Raw genomic sequence first — 18,012 nt, 5'->3', positions numbered from 1 at the left:
CTCTATTGCCTGTCAGAGTGTCTTAGAGTAAGCACAAGAACAACATCTGAACTGAAATGCTGAATTTCATGTCTTGAGGCTCAGCCACATGAGACACACTCAGTTTTACTGGTATGAGCATAAAAATTATTTTATTAAGGAAAGATAGCACCTTATTTTCTTTTTCCGTTTCTCTATCTCTCTCCCCTTTCACTGGATTTAGAATTTGTTACCTTTTTATGATTCCAACCACACATTGGGCAGATGTCTTCAGGGACTTTTCTCCAACTGCTCCCAGATCCCTTTCCTGTGTCAGAAGTGAGGTTTGGGAACTAACATCTTTGAATAACATTTGGCTCACTTTCTCTTAAATGCAGTACTTTATACTTGCTCATGCTGAAGTTCATCTGTCACTTTTTCACAGAGAAATGTAGGCTTGAAGGAGACTCCTGCTACGATGTATTGGCTTAGAATTCCATTATTCAAAATTTGCAAGGAATAAATATATTACTTATATATTTACTGTTTAAAATGCATTTTTATTTAATAAATCCTTATATAGAGCTTACTATGTGACAGGTACTATTCTTGGTAATTTACAAATTCTAACTCATGTAATAAAATTAGTCTAGGACCCACTTTGGGACCTCTCACTTCACATTTCATCAGCCTCCTCTATCAGGGGTTCTTCATCTAGAGACTATGGGTAGTGTTTCACCTAGAGTCTATGAATTTGGATGGAAAAATTTACGTTTATATTTTCACTAACTGTTAACTGAAATTTAGCATTTTATTCCATTACAAATGTAGGCAACAAACCACAGAGTTATTAGTAGTACCTGTGACTTTTTCTCCAGTGTTACAGATATTTTCCATATCATAAGACATTGCAAGTTTCTTAAAATATTTATGCTCATCATCCTTCAAAATTATGGTAGCTATTAGAGCTGTCATTACATCTTGCTATTTAATATGTTAAAGAAGCAATATGTTACTATACCATAAATATGTTTTTAAAATATTTTGATATCTGTATTATTCAATACAGTTGGTTTCTTTTTAATCCAATGCATTTTATTTTATTCATTTAAAAACATTATTCTAACACATATCAAACTCTGAAAAGTTTGAAATTTATTGCTTTTATGTATATATGTTATTTGAAGAGAAGGAGATGTATAACAGAGAAGATAGGATTTATCAAATGAGTATGACTGATGAATCACTATATTGATATTTCTGTTAGTCTCCAGTGTCTTGGAGCAGTTAAAAGAAAGAATGAAAAATCATGAAACTGAAACCCATACCAAACTTTAAAATCTGTTCTATAACTACTTGTGAAAATGTACTTGAAATTCATTGCTTTTTTGTATATATGCTATATTTCACAATAAAAAAAATTTAAAAAATTATAACAAAAAATAAAAATAATAAAACAAAAAACCAAAAACCCCATTATCTTGATTAGAGGTCCATGTACTTCACCAGACTTCCAATGGGATTCACATCATGTTTTAGTTTCCTAGGCTGCTTAAGCAAATACAATGAAATGAGTTGGCTTAAACAATGAGAATCTATTAGCTTACAGTTTTGAGCCTGAAAGAAAGTCCAAGTCAAGGCATCATCAAGGAGGTACTTCCCACCCAAAGACTGTGGCCTTCTGGTGCTGGCTGCTGGCAATCCTTGGGTCTTTTGTCACATGGCAAGGCACAAGGTGGCATCTCCTAATCTCTCCCTTCTCTTCCCAGTTTCATTGCTTTCAGCTTCTTACTTCTGTGGTTTTCTTTCTCTCTGTCTGAGTTTCATCCACTTATAAAGGACTCCAGTTATAGGATTAGGCCATCATGATTGAGGTGGGTCACACCTTAATTGAAGTAAGCCCCATCAAAAGTTCCTACTTACAATGGGTTCACACCCACAGGAATACATTAAATGTAAGAACATGTTTTCTAGGGTATATACAGCTTTAAACCACCAGATCACCAAAAAATGTTAAGACTCTTTGCTTGATATTCTCTTACCCACACTAGACTGAGGCTGGAGCTGAATGGGTAGAAATTAGAAAGACTCAGGAGTTCTGTGTTCTCATCCCAGTTCCACCACCAACTTAGCTGAGTGATTTAGAGTATGATTACTCACTTTTATAAGACTTGATTTTCTTAGTTGCAGTAATGATGAGGGTACCATTTGTCCCTGCTAGACCACAGAGTGTTGTGAAGATCAAATGATATTGTGTTAGTCAGGGTTCTCTAGAGAAACAGAACCAATTGGAGAGATCTGTAAATATGAGATTTATAAAGATGTCTCATGCAACTGATGAATGGTAGAGTCCAAAATCCGTGGGGCAGGCTGTGACGCTGATGGCACAGATGAAGAGTCTGGACAGACTCTTCAGGAGAGGCTCACTGGCTGAAGAAGCAGTGAAAGAGTCTCTCTTCTCCTTAAAAGCCTTCGACTGATTGGATTATCTCATCATGGGAGACGCACCTTAGTTGATCACACATGCAATCAACACAGATGCAATGATTTAATACACCAGCCTTCCAATTTATCAAGCAGCCATGAAATATCCTTGCAGCCATGGTCAGGTCAGTGCTTGCCTGACCAGACAACTGGGCATAATCATTTGGCCAAGTTGACACCAGAACCTAACCATCACAGACATAAAATGTGTACATGGTTGCTTTGAAAACACTTTAAAGCACCATACACATATATGGTGTTTATTAAGGAATATTAATGAGTTAAGGTTGCAGGGATCTGCTGCTTCAGAGGATGACTTTTAATCTTAGGGTAGTCTAATATTCAAACAGATTTGGAGTGAATGCAATGGGGCAGAACACTCTTAATATGTCTGGCATTGCATTTTCCACTCAAGATCTCATATCATTTCTATAAGGCTCTATGTACACTCATACCTGTGTGCAACCAATTCATTTTTGTTCCTTCTGTTGCCCTAATTGTTTCAGTATGCCGCTGAGATCTTCCTCCTGGATAGAATATTTAAGAAAACTGAGGTTTTCGAGTTTACTGACAAACTTGAAAGATCTTGGGATATAAGAGAGAAGGTACAGCCTCTCTGGCATTTCTGTTATTTGGATGTGGTCTGCCCTGTGATGGGAGCATTGAAGAAAATTGAAAGGATACTGGAGACTTTATCTCAAGACAACAGAAGGAAGTTTCCTTCCTATGTCAGGCTTGAGCCAGAACTTCACCTACATCTGATTGAGTATTGTGCAGTGAAATCTGAATTTCTCTGAGCCAGCAGGTCCCCATAGTGACCCTTAAGTGTGGCCCTATGGGATCCTCCATACTGGAAAGGTAGCTCGCGGTCATTAGAGCACTGTTAGCCACTATTAGTTGATAATAATTAGACTATTTATCGAGCACTTACTTTGCCAGGTATCGTACTGGGCACTTTATATCGAGAAAAGGCTCTAATAACCCTTTGAGGAAGCAATATTAGGAAGAAACAAAGGCCTGGAGAGATTAAGTGCCTTGCTTAAGCTTATAGTCAGAATGTGACCTTGGCACCATGGTACAATAGAAAGAACACAAGTTGAAGCCAGATAGACTTGGGTTCAAATCTTGGGCTTTGCTACATATAGTTGTGTACCTTGGGCAAGCAATTTAAGCTTTCTGAGCCTGTTTTCTTCTCTTATCCATATTTTAAGCTTTCTAATATATGTGAAGCCATCTATGAGGTTCCTTCTGCAGCAACTTGTACATGATTGTATCACTTAGCAGGTATCCCTATAAGAGTATAATCTCATGTTTAATTCAGCTTTGAATTCCTAGGAGTAAGCCTTGTACACAACAGGTGCTCTATAATGTCACTTGAATGAGTTATGTAGGGTTTGTAATAATATTTGTAATTAGGTTGATATGAAGTTTAGGTAAAATATTGGAGCAATAAAAAGTGTTTTGAGTTTGCAGTCACAGACCAAGATGCAAATCTCACCTGTATTGTTTAGAAACTTTAGCAAGTTATGTTATGTCTCTGAGTCTCTGAGTGAAACATAGGATACCACTTACCTTTCACAGCTGTGGCAAAATTAATGATTATGTTATACACACACACACGTTTATTTCCTGGTGAATTCAGTGCACAGGAACGTTCTCTGTATGGAGTGCTACTCAAATACTCATTTAGCACTTACTGAGCACCTACAATGCATCTGTTTCTGGGGATTTGGCAGTGAACAAGACAAATGAGGATCATACTCTCCTGGCGCTTACACTCTGAGGGTAGGCTGGAAGTGGGTGGGGCAAAGACAATTCAGGTCTTAAGAGTAAGACCTCATTACCATTGTATCTACATTATCCATAGTTGGTTAACACTGAACATTTTCACTCTGAGCTTTCATAGATCTTGCCTGAAGGATGAAGGATATAGGTTCAGTATGTTAAAGCCTACCTTTCTAGCTCCTTGAGGACAAGGACCAGCCACAGTCCTTTTGTATCTCACAGCCTGGCAGTGCCTGGAACAGATCAAATATTTGGGATACATTTGAACAATTGAATTTCATTTCTTGAGGCCCAGCAATATGAGTTAGCTCAGCAAATCTAGTTGTGAACCCAAAAATCATTTTTTAAAATGAGGGTAAGGTTATGACTTACAATTACTTATAACTGAATTATAAACATAATTAAAACTTTTTCTTGTGTCACTGGTCTGGACAATTTATAGATGTTATCTTGTTTAATCTTTACACTGACTCTGTGAGATAAGTACAATTTCTCCTTAATTGAACCTACAGGGAAATTCATGCTCCCATTTTGTCTATGTAACTTGTCTAAAGACACGCAGCAGGAAGTGACTTTAGGCAGCATGATGGCATAATAGGTGCTCAACAGGTGGTCCCAATTGTGAAAAACGAAGCCAGGTCTCTTTGATGGACTGACTAGGACAGCTGAGAATCCCAAGGGTTCATATAGCTCTACCCAGTGAGTCAAAAGGTCTTATGTATCTACCCTGTCTTTTGAAATAATACAGTTTATTCTGCATTATAAGCAAAGGGTACATTTTTGGGCCTAAATTTTTTAAAATCTATTTAACTTGAATATAAATATGTGCCTTTTTTTCTGAAAAATAGTTTTATTATTGAAATTGAGACGTTTAACAAGCAAATTGGAATTTTGAAAAACCCAAACTGGAGAGGTCACAGAACTAGGAAGGGAGATGGAACAACCATTTATAAAATAAAAGAATGTTTCTATTCACTATCATCTGAAAAAAATCTAAATACTGTATCTCATAAAAACCACAAAAGAGTAAGATTTCAAAATTCTGGAGCAACAACAGAACCATAAAAAAACACTGGGAATTTGCAAGGAAAAATAGCTCCATTAAGATTTCTATGGGTAGTGGAAAGGATTGTGTGAGATGGTACATACCACAATTTGATTATGTGATATAATGTGAACATATTCTATTTTTATATATTATAACAACCTGGACTCGTATAATTAAGCAGGTTGAGAGGAGTGTACTTGGAGTAATAATAGAAACACTTTGCAGTACAAATAGATCAAGTTGAAGAGAGAAGATGTTTGGGTGTGGCAGTTGTGGCTTTAAAATTTCATTTGATTTAACTTATTTAGATAAGGAATAATTAAACATAAAATTCCCTTTGATTTAGCAGATTCTAGTAAAATAAGGCATTCCAGGAGCCCCTGAGACTGATAAATCTAAGATTTCTGTAGTGCTGGTGACAGAGATGTTTCAGTGTAAAAATAACCCTGGCTTTCTGATAATGCCACAGCTGGGTGTTTGAGGGGGAAGCCAACTTTCAGCATGAATGAGCTGCTCTGGACTCCTATTTCTAGTTGCCAAGACAGAAGGTTTAGCATCGTCTTCCAACATTGTAACCAAAGGAAGAAACTGAGATGATCTACTGAAGGATTACTTAGAGAGCAAATTATTCAAAACAGAACACTAAAATAAGGTATAGAAAAGGAATATTTATATCTTAAAAATACAATTTTGAACACTACTGTCATCTCATTTACAAAGTATTTTCCTGAAATACTCTCCATTGGCTTTGTTTACTTGGAACATTCTTTGATTTTGAATGGAAATTTAAGGGAAGTCGTGCTTGTATTACTCTATGCATCACCACCACACACACAAAAAGACCAAATCTGTATCGGAGTATTAGCCCCAAACCCTCGTCCTTCCTCTTCTTTTCTATGATACAGGACTTCCTTACTGGTCCACTTACACTCTGCCTTTGCAATCTCCTAATGAGTACCAAACAACTGGAAGTGTCCCCAACAATCAGCACCCCAGGTGGTGCTGAACTATTTGCAAGAAGCCTTACACACTGTGGCCCATTTTTAATTAATTACTAAGAGTTTTATATTAATAGTCATACCAACTCTTTGCAAACATTCAGTATGAAGTAAACATAGTATTTACAGCGGTACACAGTTTGCAATTCAATACACTGACAGCAGAAGAAAAGAGACCAACAGAGTTTGTAAGAAGGTCAGAGGGGAAAGAATATTAAAATAAATCCCTTCTGGTAATGTGTGTGTGTGTGTGTGTTTTAATTCATAGAAAACTAAACATGCCCACTTTTAAAAGCAGACTATTTACAAGATGATTTTGAATAGAACATAAATATGCCAGTCATACAGGATACTTGCGTTCTGTGAATACATCCGGATTTATTTTTTAAATTCTGAAATAGACTTTTTATCTGATATACTAAAGAAAATAACTTTGGGACATTTCTCAATGTTTGGTTCATAGTAATTTTGTAAAAAGCTGCAAACAATGCTTTTTCTTTTAAAAGATAAATGTGGTCAAGCACCTTCTATAAGACACTGATGTTTGTTATTCCTTTACTGGCCTACTGGGGACTGGAAGGACAATGTCAGTTATACAGAGTACCTGGCACTCTTCTTCTTCTTCTCATCAGTAGCAATATTAATTTGAAGAGGAGTTTTAAAACACAAATCACATACAAATAATCAAAACATTTCAGTTAACAGTGTTTAAAAAAATACCCAAGTCTACAACCATAATACAGACAGAGAAAACACCCCAAACACTCTTTAGCCTCAGGACTTTTTCAATACTATTAATAAAAAAAGACAACCTTTTGACAAAAAAGGGGAGCACTTGAGGTTTGAGTCAATTTCTTTTTAGGGCCTGTAGCTCGAGGTGCTGTTCTAGGATCCTTATTTTAACTCAAAAGATATCCAGGAATGAACTGAAAATTTAAAGCAATTTCCACTTGCTAACCATTGAAAATACAAATGGTTATTTGTATCTCTAAGCTTGTCCAACATGTTCGTTTTCAGGATCCCAAGTTGTTAAGCGAAGGGATTCAGGTCAGTTTCAAGCCCTCAAAGCCACAGAATTTCCATCTCTTTTCCAAGCTGGCTCCAACTCCAGTCATTTCCTGCTTGAAGGTGTGCTGGAGTCTACTCATGAGACATTCCACATCACTAGTGCAGATCTGTGGGACAGAGAGGATATCTTCATTCAGAACAATTCTATTTTCCTAATCTGCTTTTTCTTTCCCCAATGTTGACTACCTTAAAAAGCGTGTGTGTGTGTGTGTGTGTGTGTGTGTGTGTGTGTGTTTTGGGTGGAGGTGGAGGGTGCAATAACCTCTTCCCCTAGTTATATATGTGCATGTGTTGGGAAAGTGGCTTCCAGAGAGCAGCATTCCTCTGCTGTAACCACCATGAAGAGTCCACTGATCTTTCTACTGGCAAGAGCTGGTGTCAGTTGTGTGTAGAGGCTTGGGTTAATAGCCAGCTAAATGATGGATGATGGGTGATCAGTGTTGGCAATGTTCCATGCAAGTCCACTGAAGCTGCAAAGCCTTTTGGGAGAGGAGAGGGGCAGAAATGGCTGCCACCAGAGCAGACTTTTTCATACATGCATTAGTTCACAAAGGAAAAGTGAAGGAATGAAGACTGCTCTCTATTCCTACTCCTGTGTATTATCTCTGTCTCCCCACTTCACACACACATACACACACACACACACACACACACACACACACACAAACAAACACATCAAAGCAAAAACAAAAGACAAATCCACAGATCCCTTTAGGGCTTATTTCAGGTGATCATTTTTAGCCATTAGCAACCTTCCTAACTGAACCTGGGCCCCAGGGCTTGCCTGAAGAGGAATCCAAAAAGAAACCCATAGTTACAGCAACACGGAATATTCCTGAAGCTGGAGGGAAAGGAACACCCAATTCTGTTGGTACTACTGTAGGCTCCTTTGGGAGGCCCTTGGCACAATTCTGATAGCAGTGCTCAGGAGGATCTGTGCCTGGCCTAGGAGTGAGGTCATGTCTTCTTCCTGGGGCCAGTAGGAGACTGTATCCAGTTAAGTGAATGAAGCCCACTGTAGCATATCATACAGAGTAGAAACCTTATTTCAGAAAACAAAAATATATAAGGTTTATAGATATATACATACAACCTAGGTTCAGCATATGTATAGAAAAAGGTCTGAGATAAGGTATGCCAAACTGTTAGCACTGGTTATCCCTGGAGGTTGAGATGGTGGGTAACTTTTATTTTGTCTTTACTATAATTATACATTGCTTACATTTTTAAACAATATATATGCATCATTATTGCAATTAAAAAAATCCAGATATTGTCTATATTATAGTGCTTTACCTACTATATGAGATCAAAGGAAGAGAAGTTTAGGTTGTCTAAAACCTAAATTTCCTGTAGAATGTAATCTAACTCAACTTGTCTGGATAGCTCATTTAAACAACCCAAACACATGGAGCCCAGAATGGGAATGTGGGCTTGAGGTTGTACACAGCGTAATGTAATACCCAAATACTTTCCAGAGTATGTTGAGCAGATAATCAAAAATATTGGCAAAGTCTCTTGAGGGACAGGAGAAAAAAATACGGAACTATTAATTTTACCTCTGGGTAAACCCCTGAAACTGTCTCAAACATTAGGGACTCCAAGTCAATAGTCCAAGCCCTTGATCTTGAAGCTTGCTCTTGTGAAGTCTCTTTCTGTAGTGGAGAAGTTAAATCTACCTACAGTTTATGCCTAAGAGTTACTTCCAGAAAATCTCTTTTGTTGCTCAGATGTGGCCTCTCTCTCTCTAAGCCCAATTCTGCAGGGAAAATCATTACCCTCCCCCGTACATGGGACATAACATTCAGGATGAAAGTCTCCCTGACAATGTGGGATATGACTCCCAGGGAGGAACTCGGCCCTGGCACCTTGGGATTGACAATGCCTTCCTGACCAAAAGGGGGAAAAGAAATATTACAACATAAGATATCAGTGGCTAAGAGAGTTCAAATAGAGTTGAGATGCTACTCTGGAGGCTACTGTTATGCAAGCTTCTGCTAGATATTGCTAGTTACCATGGCTTGCCAACTCCAACCAATATCCTTCTTGTAAACCCTGAAGAACACCTAGGGCTCTATCTGAAATTCTACAAAAGTTTCATGCACTAAGTTTACTTTCCAGAAAACTATAACCTCCAGATGATTTCTAGGTCAGATAAACCCTGAAACCTAGAGGGGCCAGCCTCTCTAAGAACACCAACTAATTCCATCTCCCTATCCTATATCGTTGGCATCCCTTTTCAACATGAAAAAGGTAGACTGGGCATAAACCAAATATCCCTAAAGATTGGGAGAATGATCAAAGGAAAGAAGATAGGATTTAACAAATGAGTACGACTCATTTCTCAATATCATTATACTGATATTTCTTTTAGTCTCCAGTGTCTTGGAGAAGCTAGAAGGGAAAATCTACCAAACTCTGAAATCTATTCTATAACTACTTGTTAAATTGTACTTTGAAATGTATTGCTTTTTTGTATATATGTCATATTACACAATAAAAAATATTTTTAAAAGATCCAGTTTTTTTTTACTGACATGACCTCACTCCCAAGCAACCACTTGGGCCCAGTGCTCACATTCCAACTCCTACCCCTCAACACTGCTGAATGGGTTATTTAATTGCAGAATAGTACCACTGCCCAGAGATAAATGAAAGAGTTTTGCCCCTGTTCTGACTGTTTCATGGTAGACAAGGTCAGTGGCAATAGTGATGGTGGGGGAGATGGTTGAAAGAAACTTCTAATTTTGAAAACTAATACTTGCTAATGGCTAAAGGTTCCAGATAAAAGTTTAACAGGTGAGAAAGCCAATACTGGTTATTTTTCTGGTTATTCTTCAACTTACATGTATATTAAGTGGAGGGAGGAAAATTCATCTATGATATACCTTGGAAGGTGGGTGGCTAACTTGTCCTGGTTTTAGCACTGACATTCCCAAATTCCAGGAAACCCATTAGTCCTGGGAAACCTGGGACAAGTGGTTACCACACTTGCAAGAAAGAAGCCAGTGAATCACAATAAAAGAATGGGTGAGGGAAATTTGCTTAGAGCAAGAACTAATACCCTATTATGCTTGAGAAGAATAAGGTCACCTGTTCAGAAAGAACCTTACATTCCCTTGCATCCCCATCTCAGATCCCCACATACCTTATTATCAAGACGGTGCAAGTAGGAACAGATGTACTCGATGCTGGCGCCAAATGGGTGAACATGAAGGAATGTAGATATAATCCCTATAGAGAAGATACCATGGGGGTTATACTTAAGCACTGTATTCTTTGAGTGTCCACATGCAGGTGAATAGTAATAGCTAACGCATATGTACAACTTAGGACTCCAAGTTTACATATTTTACTCATTTAATCTTTTCAATACTCTATGAGGGGTTGTGGACACTGAAACACACAAAGTTTAAGCAACTTGCCCAAGGTCACGTGGATAGTAAGTGGCAAACCTGGTATTCAAATCCAGACAGTTTGGCTTCAGAAGTAGGGCAGCCATGCTCTTAACTATGACACATATTGCCTCTTACACCATGATACTTCATGCAAAAAAGCTGGCATTACAGGAATCACTTCCATAATTTGTGATGGCTAAAGACCATTTGAGTTCTAGAATTTTACAATGAACTTAGTGTGGGCTAGGGTTTTGTAGTTCCTTTGCAAAAGTAATCTTTAGTATTAATTGGTAATGTCTTATGTTGTGGCAAATGTACAAATCATGTACTTTGCCTGATTAATTTGGTTCCTCTCACAAGAGAATCTGCTAATTGCATTTGGGTATTCTGTGAGTACCTTGGTAAAGAAAAGCTAAACATTTTATTTGTGGTTGACTCAAGTGGTCACTAGCATTTTGTGCTTAGAGCCTTGACTCTCTTCAAATAGCAAAATTCTTATAGGAGTTTGTAGGCTCAAGGAATGTGCTTTATTTCTACTCAGTATATAACTCTGGGATGATTGGCAGCTACACATACTACCTTGATTGTTCTAGCCATCAGGTTAATTGCTGTAGTACTTCTTTCTCTGGCAACAGATAGAAAATAGATTGTTCAGAAGTCTCTCATTTCTTTTTTTAATTTTTTAAATTCATCCTCTTTCATAAGATCTTAGGTACATCAAGTAGACCCAGAATTGAATTTGCTGAAAACTACCAGGAAATAAAAGCTAAATTTGATTTGGTTTATAAATAACAATCCGTCTCTTTAAGACTGACAAAGAATGGTACAAGTTTAAATTGTAGCTTGAAGCTTACATGTTTTTTTTGTGTGTGTGTGTGAAAATCTTCCAAATATTAGATGGCAAGGGATGGCTGGAGGTCCAGGAAGAATTGATGGTGGGGTTCAAAATCTGTTCAAAATGGCTGCTATAATTTACAGCACTAACTTATTCTTAAATGACCAGATAAATTGAATTTAAAAACACTGATTCTAGCTGAGAAATTCTGAAGGAGACAGTCCATGTTTAAAGGAATTATAGATGCTACAGCCAAAAAAAAACCTGTCAAATGCCAAGAAATAACTTCATATGTTTAAAAACTACTACACAGATTCGTGGGTTCATATTCAAAGAATCAATTTGAAAAGAAAAACAGATTTTCCTTTCTCTTCCATCAGCTCAAGACTACTTTCTTTCAAGAAACAAAACAAAACTAGAAACATATATACATATATATATGACTTTTGAATATTTTCATTACTCCAAACAAAAATAAAAATAAGAAAAATTAAAATTAAAGTAAAAAAGAACACCCAAAACATCCCATACCCTCCACTCCCCCATTGTTTATTTTTCCCCCCCTTTTTTTTATTCAACTGTCCATACACTGAGTAAAGGAAGTGTCAATCACAAGGTTTTCACAATCACACAGACATACCTTAAAAGCTCTATATTATTCAATCATCTTCAAGAATCAAGGCTACTGGATTACAGTTCAACAGAGAAACATATATTTTCTATTTTCTATGATTATCCATTTACAGAGACTTCCTTCTATCTCTTTTCTGACAGGTCTCATTGTTGTCAAGCCAATTTGTTAAAGAACTTTGAATTGGAAAACGGAAATAATTGTCACTTTTCTTGAAGACTCAATGGCAGATTCCCTTTCCCACTGTGCATCTTTATTAACATGTCCAAGTGTTAAATCTCTTCTGAGTATAGGATCCATTACCAAAGAAGGCAGATGTATTTCAAAATATGCAGAAGCCAGTTAGTGTAGAGGACATTTGAGTCAGGGGTTGGGTTACTGTGTGGCTCAGCTTCCTAGAACACAGCTGGGATTATTAGCTGAGGCCTAAGACCAGCCCCTTTTAAATGACTGAATATATTAGGACCTCAGTCTACCACTGTTCCCTAAATAGAATGTAAAGTCAATAAGCATATTGCTGTAAAGTAGTTCCCATTTATTGAGGATTTACTATGGACCAGGCATTATGCTAAGTGATTTTTATGAATGATTGTGTTTAAACCTCGCAATCACCATTTGAGGTAAGTAATGTTACTATGTCCATTTTGCAGATGAAGGAACTGAAGTTCAGAAAGGAAATAGCAAGGTTGAGATGGGGATCCAGGTCTGTTTGATTCTTACACAATTTGTGCTATTCTGCCTCTGTAACCAAAAATTAATGAATGTGTTCTAGCCCACCAAATTTTATTTAGGCACTTACTAACCCTCTGATGTATTGCAATATAGCCTTGATGCATGTAAAACTTTTGAAATAGCCAGAAGCTGATATCTGTAACTCACTGAACTGTAACTTAGATGCCTTGTTTCTTTGATGCCGATGCTATGTTTTATAACTGTATAATCTTTGCCTTGTAACTGGACAGGAAGGAGATAACCCACGACTGACCCCACTTGTATCCCCTTATCTTATTATACAATCCTGAAGTCTGATGCTCTTGTACATAGCCCCTCAATATTTATTAATGAAGAAACATGAGTCAGCCTAGAAATCACCACCCCAATTCCTAAGCTATTTTGCTAGACCAATCCAATTCTAATGAGAGTTGGCCCACCTGACACGTACAAGGGCTTAAACCTTAAACTTCAAGTGAACTAAACATGTAATCAATTTGCGCATAGTCAGAGATTAGGCTATTTCTAACCATGTCTTCTCAAACTACCTTGCTCATTATCCTAACTCTGTCTGCCCTTGTTTAAATGCAATAAACCACTGAAAGTCTCCTAAGTTTGGGGAGACAGATTTAAGGCCAATAGGCCTTTTGATCTTGCTTTGCACTTGGCAATAAACTCTTTCTCTTCTTGAAACCACCAGTGCACATTGGGAAAGGACTCATATTTTCAGCCACAATACTTGTCTGGAATGAATTTTTATATAAAAAGCAAGCAATTGTAGCATTTATCTGATCAAAGCCCACCAGTTTCCAACATACCATAAACAGCCACTTGAGTCATCTGCCAGTAACCTGGAAAAACTCAAAAGAGGCATGCATTTCCTCCAAAGGCTCATTTGGAAAAACTCCCTGCCAAACAATGTCTGAGTCAGCCCCCTGAGTGGGAGTAAGAGGGCTTAGTTTTCCTTGCATGGAAATAAACAAACAAACAAAAAATCCCTATAAGGTCTTACTCCAGCTGATCCCCAGTTTGAATAGGGCTTATTTTTTTTCTTTGGGTATGGGCTTGACGTGGTGGTGGCCACAAGGGGCCTGAAGAGGTTGTGTCAGGGCTGGGAGCTGCTGTTATCATTTTTATTGAAATCTGTACTTGTTATTGTCCTGTTTTCTTCAGGACTAAGTCTTTGCTTTGTTATGCTTCATAAATACTTGGCTTGTACTTATTCTCTTAGGTAACTTCCTTTCCCGTCCTCCACTGGACTATATACATTGTACACGTGTATTAGCTTCCTTACCTACTAGCAGTGCTTCACGTTCAGATTTGATGGGACTGCTGTTCAGGGTCTTCTCAAGAGGGCAGTCGCTCTCCTGGCTTGATGCACACAATCTAGAAGCACAGCTTTCCTGTGGGAATAATGTGCTTCTTGGGTCAGTTCACCTTATTTAGTCACAGAGTTGGTTTCAATTGACTACACAATTCCTTAACACAGGACCACAAATGTAAAATTGTCCAATTTTGATTAATTAGTGGGAGGGGAAAATAGCATAAGTTATAAAGTATGAAAGACAATCCACAACTTATATTATATTTGGCTTCAAAACACAGACAAGTTTAAACATTCATCTGCACTAGAATTTTTTCCCTGCTGTCACCATCCCTGATCCTATCCAAGTATTCTGGGGGACTAGGACCCAACATACATTGTCTATTAGTTGCCAGGCACTGTTAAGCATATATTATCTCCATTCTACAGATGAGGAAATTAAAGGTCAGATAAATTAGCAAATTTCCTAAGATCACATTGCCAAGAAATGTTGGAGCAAGGATTTAATGATGTCTCATCTCTGAATGGAGACTCTATAATGCAATCAAACCACTCTCAGATAATCAACTGTTGGCTTCTGAACTAAAAAATTAGAGCCTGTCTATTGACTAGCAACTCTCTTTCTCTTCTCCCCAGTAAGGACATTGTTAGGATATTCCTGACTTTACAGTAAGAAGAGACCATGACCAAAAATATCATTAGTCTTTTTTCAACTTCTTTGTTGTTGAATGTTTGTTCTCTCTCTGAGCATAATAAGTATGGGTCATAAGAGATTCTCAGGTGAAATCCATGACCAAACCAGCAATCGAACTGGAAAATGCCTCCAGGTTTTTCATGCAACTTTGTTTCTCTCTTTGGGTACTGAGGATTTTATATATTATAAAAATTATAAATGTGAAAGAACAGCCTTCAAAAGAAGGAATAAAAGAAATCATGGTTTCAGCCTCACTGCTGTTATAAAAATAAAATGCTGAGGAAATGTTTCCTGGAGGGCAGATCATGGTTGAATCTGATGCTTTCTAACTTTCTTCCCTGCTACAATTCCTCAGCAGGAGCAGGATTCGTTATGCTTTCTTTAAAGATGTCTACAAAGCTGTCAGGATGCTGCCCCTGAAAAAAAACGGATGGTCTATGCTGCAAGACATGTTGTTTTGTGGATTTACAGGCTTCCTAGCTGGAGTCAGCTGGGAACCTTTTCTTGATGACCTACTCAATCTTTGGCCTTCAGAATCCAATCCAGGTAGTAAACATTATGCCGAGTTTGATTTAAACTACTTGCTTACTTCTAAGTCGCAGGCATCACATCTGCTTCCAAGCCCCTTAAAACACTAAATGAGCCAGTAAGCCATTTTTTAAGTGTGAAAGTTTAACAGGTTGGGGGTGATTTAAGATGTGAAGACATCCGGAGAAGTTTTAGCCATCTTGAATAGAAATGTAGTCTTACTGAAACCAGACTTCAATTTTATTATAGCTGGCATTTAAAATTAGAAGCTATATGGAAGGGATGCTTATCATCTTGAATTTTACTAATTCGTTCAGCAGTAACACAGGCATATCACATTGTTATATTACAAAACACAATAACTCACACTGTGGTTTACTGCCAAGAAACCCAAGCAAAAAGAAAAAAGATTCCTCCTCACCAAAAACTTATTGCTTTCCTTTCAACCTGAAATTCTTTTTGCAGTCTAATGTGATGGTATTTTGCTTCCTAACCTAATTGTGTCAGGTTGAAATATTTGGTCACAAATCAGCTTCCCAGAGATCAGCTTATAATTAACTGTCATGACGTTCTTTCTCTGAGAAAAGCTTTACCTATAATAATAAGAAGAAACATAGTCTGGCTCAAATTTTCTTGATTATCAGTTTGAGCTCTCTCCCTGTCTTTTTTAGATGTCACTTTATATTATATTCAGTTTCAGACTTAGGCACAATATGATAAGTTTCTTCTATGCCATTTGACCTCTTGCTTTTTTTCAATGAAATGCTTTACAAAACAGAATGCTATTTACACTAAAAAATGTCCTCAAGTCAGTTTGTGATGTCAATCCTATAAAGTGATTTTAAGCATAATGTCATTAAATATAACTGCATGTCTATCTATGGTCTTCTGGCTGCACACTCAATTTTATGCAGGAAGCAAAACAGAGCTATATAGTACTCCTGGACATTTTGAAAACTCTGATAGTATGAGGAAAGTCCTGATAAGTAGAGCAGTTTTGGCACTTTCCAATTAAACGCTTGATAAATGAATTTCTCTGGGATTGTACTTGTTTCTTTAATAGCACCCACAAAACTGGGAAGTGAATTGGTTTTATGAAGTGGAAGAATTAAAAGCATATTGAAAATGGCCTCTAAAAGAAAATACTTTCAATCATTTGTTTCAACTACACCAAGGTTGCCAGTTCTTAACGGCGCTCTGGGAGAAGTCACTGTGCTAGCAAACAGATTCAGGGTATGTATGCTCTGCATCTTCCTGAGCTGAGAACAGAAGATAAGGAGCATGGGCTTTTGTGAATTCCAGCATTGTTAATTTCTGACTCTTGGTACAAGCCTCCTAACCTTCTCTTCCTTTTGGAGACATTAAATCAGGCAGCTCTGGTCAATGGGGCTTCTTTTTCAGAGGATAACTTAAGTTGAATCTCCAGACATAAAAGAAACTAGGGAATTTTGACAAGGAGTCACCCATCAGTAGACCTTAGATGCCTTAAATAGCCTGAGTCCCTGAATCATGGTTGTAATACATTAATCAATTCATAAGTTAGCCCACTTTCTCAGTGGTCCTTGATGGCTCTCAGTTTGCAAACTTCCATCTTGCCTTCCATGTTGCCATTATCTAGATTTAGAATACTGTGCCTTAGCTTCCTTGTTTGCTTTCCCAGGTCACTTTTTGGTTTTGGCTATTATTCTAATCTGCAACCGCTCATTATTACACTAGATGCAGTATCTGCAAAGAAATGTAAATGTTCTAGTTGCATTTGGATTTCTTTCTTTAATGAAATGCTTAAATAAAGGTACTTTGTGTCACATGAATTTCCTATGTTGCCTTTTTGTGATAAGATGAAGCAGGGATGTGGTGTGCCCTCTGATCTTCTCCAAGAAGGAAGATTGAAAAATTTTTAGGATTGATTGACATTTTATTCAATAAAAATTGTACTCTCCAGAACTTCAGAAATGCCAACGACACATACTTTAGAGCAGAGTCCTTGATAAAAGAATTGCCCTGGAGAGGGGCTTTTAATTCCAATCAATGAAGCACTTCCATGTTGATACCAACTGCAGCAATTACCAGGAAAATTTCACTGAAAGGGGAAAAAAGGGGCAAAGGAAGAAGTTCATTTAGGACTCATGTACCTTTTCTTTGAGATTTTCCAACATTTTTTCCACCTGTAATTTGTCATCTTTGATTTTTTCAAGTTCAGCTTCTTTCCTTTTGTATTCATCTTGGACTTTGAGTAGATGCTACAAGAAAGATCAAAGACAATGAAGTCACCAATTAAGGAGCTGCACTTTACTTAAAAACCCTTAGATATCAGGCTAGTCTACCTCACTTTCCCCCATCACACACAATCATTTTTCCATGGACAGATGCTGAAGGAAAAATAAAAAACTTTTCACTTAAAATTATTTTATCAGGCTCTTATGAACATCTTTCGAATCTCTTCATATTTTAGAGAGGGCCTGAGAAACTAATTGATTCATTCACTTAAACTTTTCCCCGTTGTGACAATAGGTAGGGGTAGGGGCAATTAATACTATGTGTACAGTATCT

The 18,012-nt window shown here is 37.4% G+C and overlaps 1 protein-coding gene across 14 annotated transcripts in view; it reads right to left on the bottom strand.

Annotated features, from left to right (window-relative positions):
* Positions 1-6,379: 6,379 nt before the first annotated feature.
* ENOX2 (ecto-NOX disulfide-thiol exchanger 2) overlaps positions 6,380-18,012 on the bottom strand; it is a 459,417-nt gene continuing 447,784 nt past the window's right edge. For all 14 annotated transcript variants that reach the window (XM_077145026.1, XM_077145023.1, XM_077145031.1 and 11 more), the window contains 4 exons: positions 17,595-17,702; positions 14,211-14,319; positions 10,490-10,575; positions 6,380-7,448 (listed from right to left, as the gene is read on the bottom strand). In XM_077145026.1, coding sequence (XP_077001141.1) covers positions 7,317-7,448; positions 10,490-10,575; positions 14,211-14,319; positions 17,595-17,702 — 435 coding nt within the window. In that variant the 3' untranslated portion in view covers positions 6,380-7,316. The remainder of the gene's footprint in view (positions 7,449-10,489; positions 10,576-14,210; positions 14,320-17,594; positions 17,703-18,012) is intronic.

The sequence above is a fragment of the Tamandua tetradactyla genome, chromosome X (assembly GCF_023851605.1).
Source record: "Tamandua tetradactyla isolate mTamTet1 chromosome X, mTamTet1.pri, whole genome shotgun sequence".
NCBI lineage: Eukaryota > Metazoa > Chordata > Mammalia > Pilosa > Myrmecophagidae > Tamandua > Tamandua tetradactyla.
This window is presented reverse-complemented; position numbering and strand designations above follow the sequence as displayed.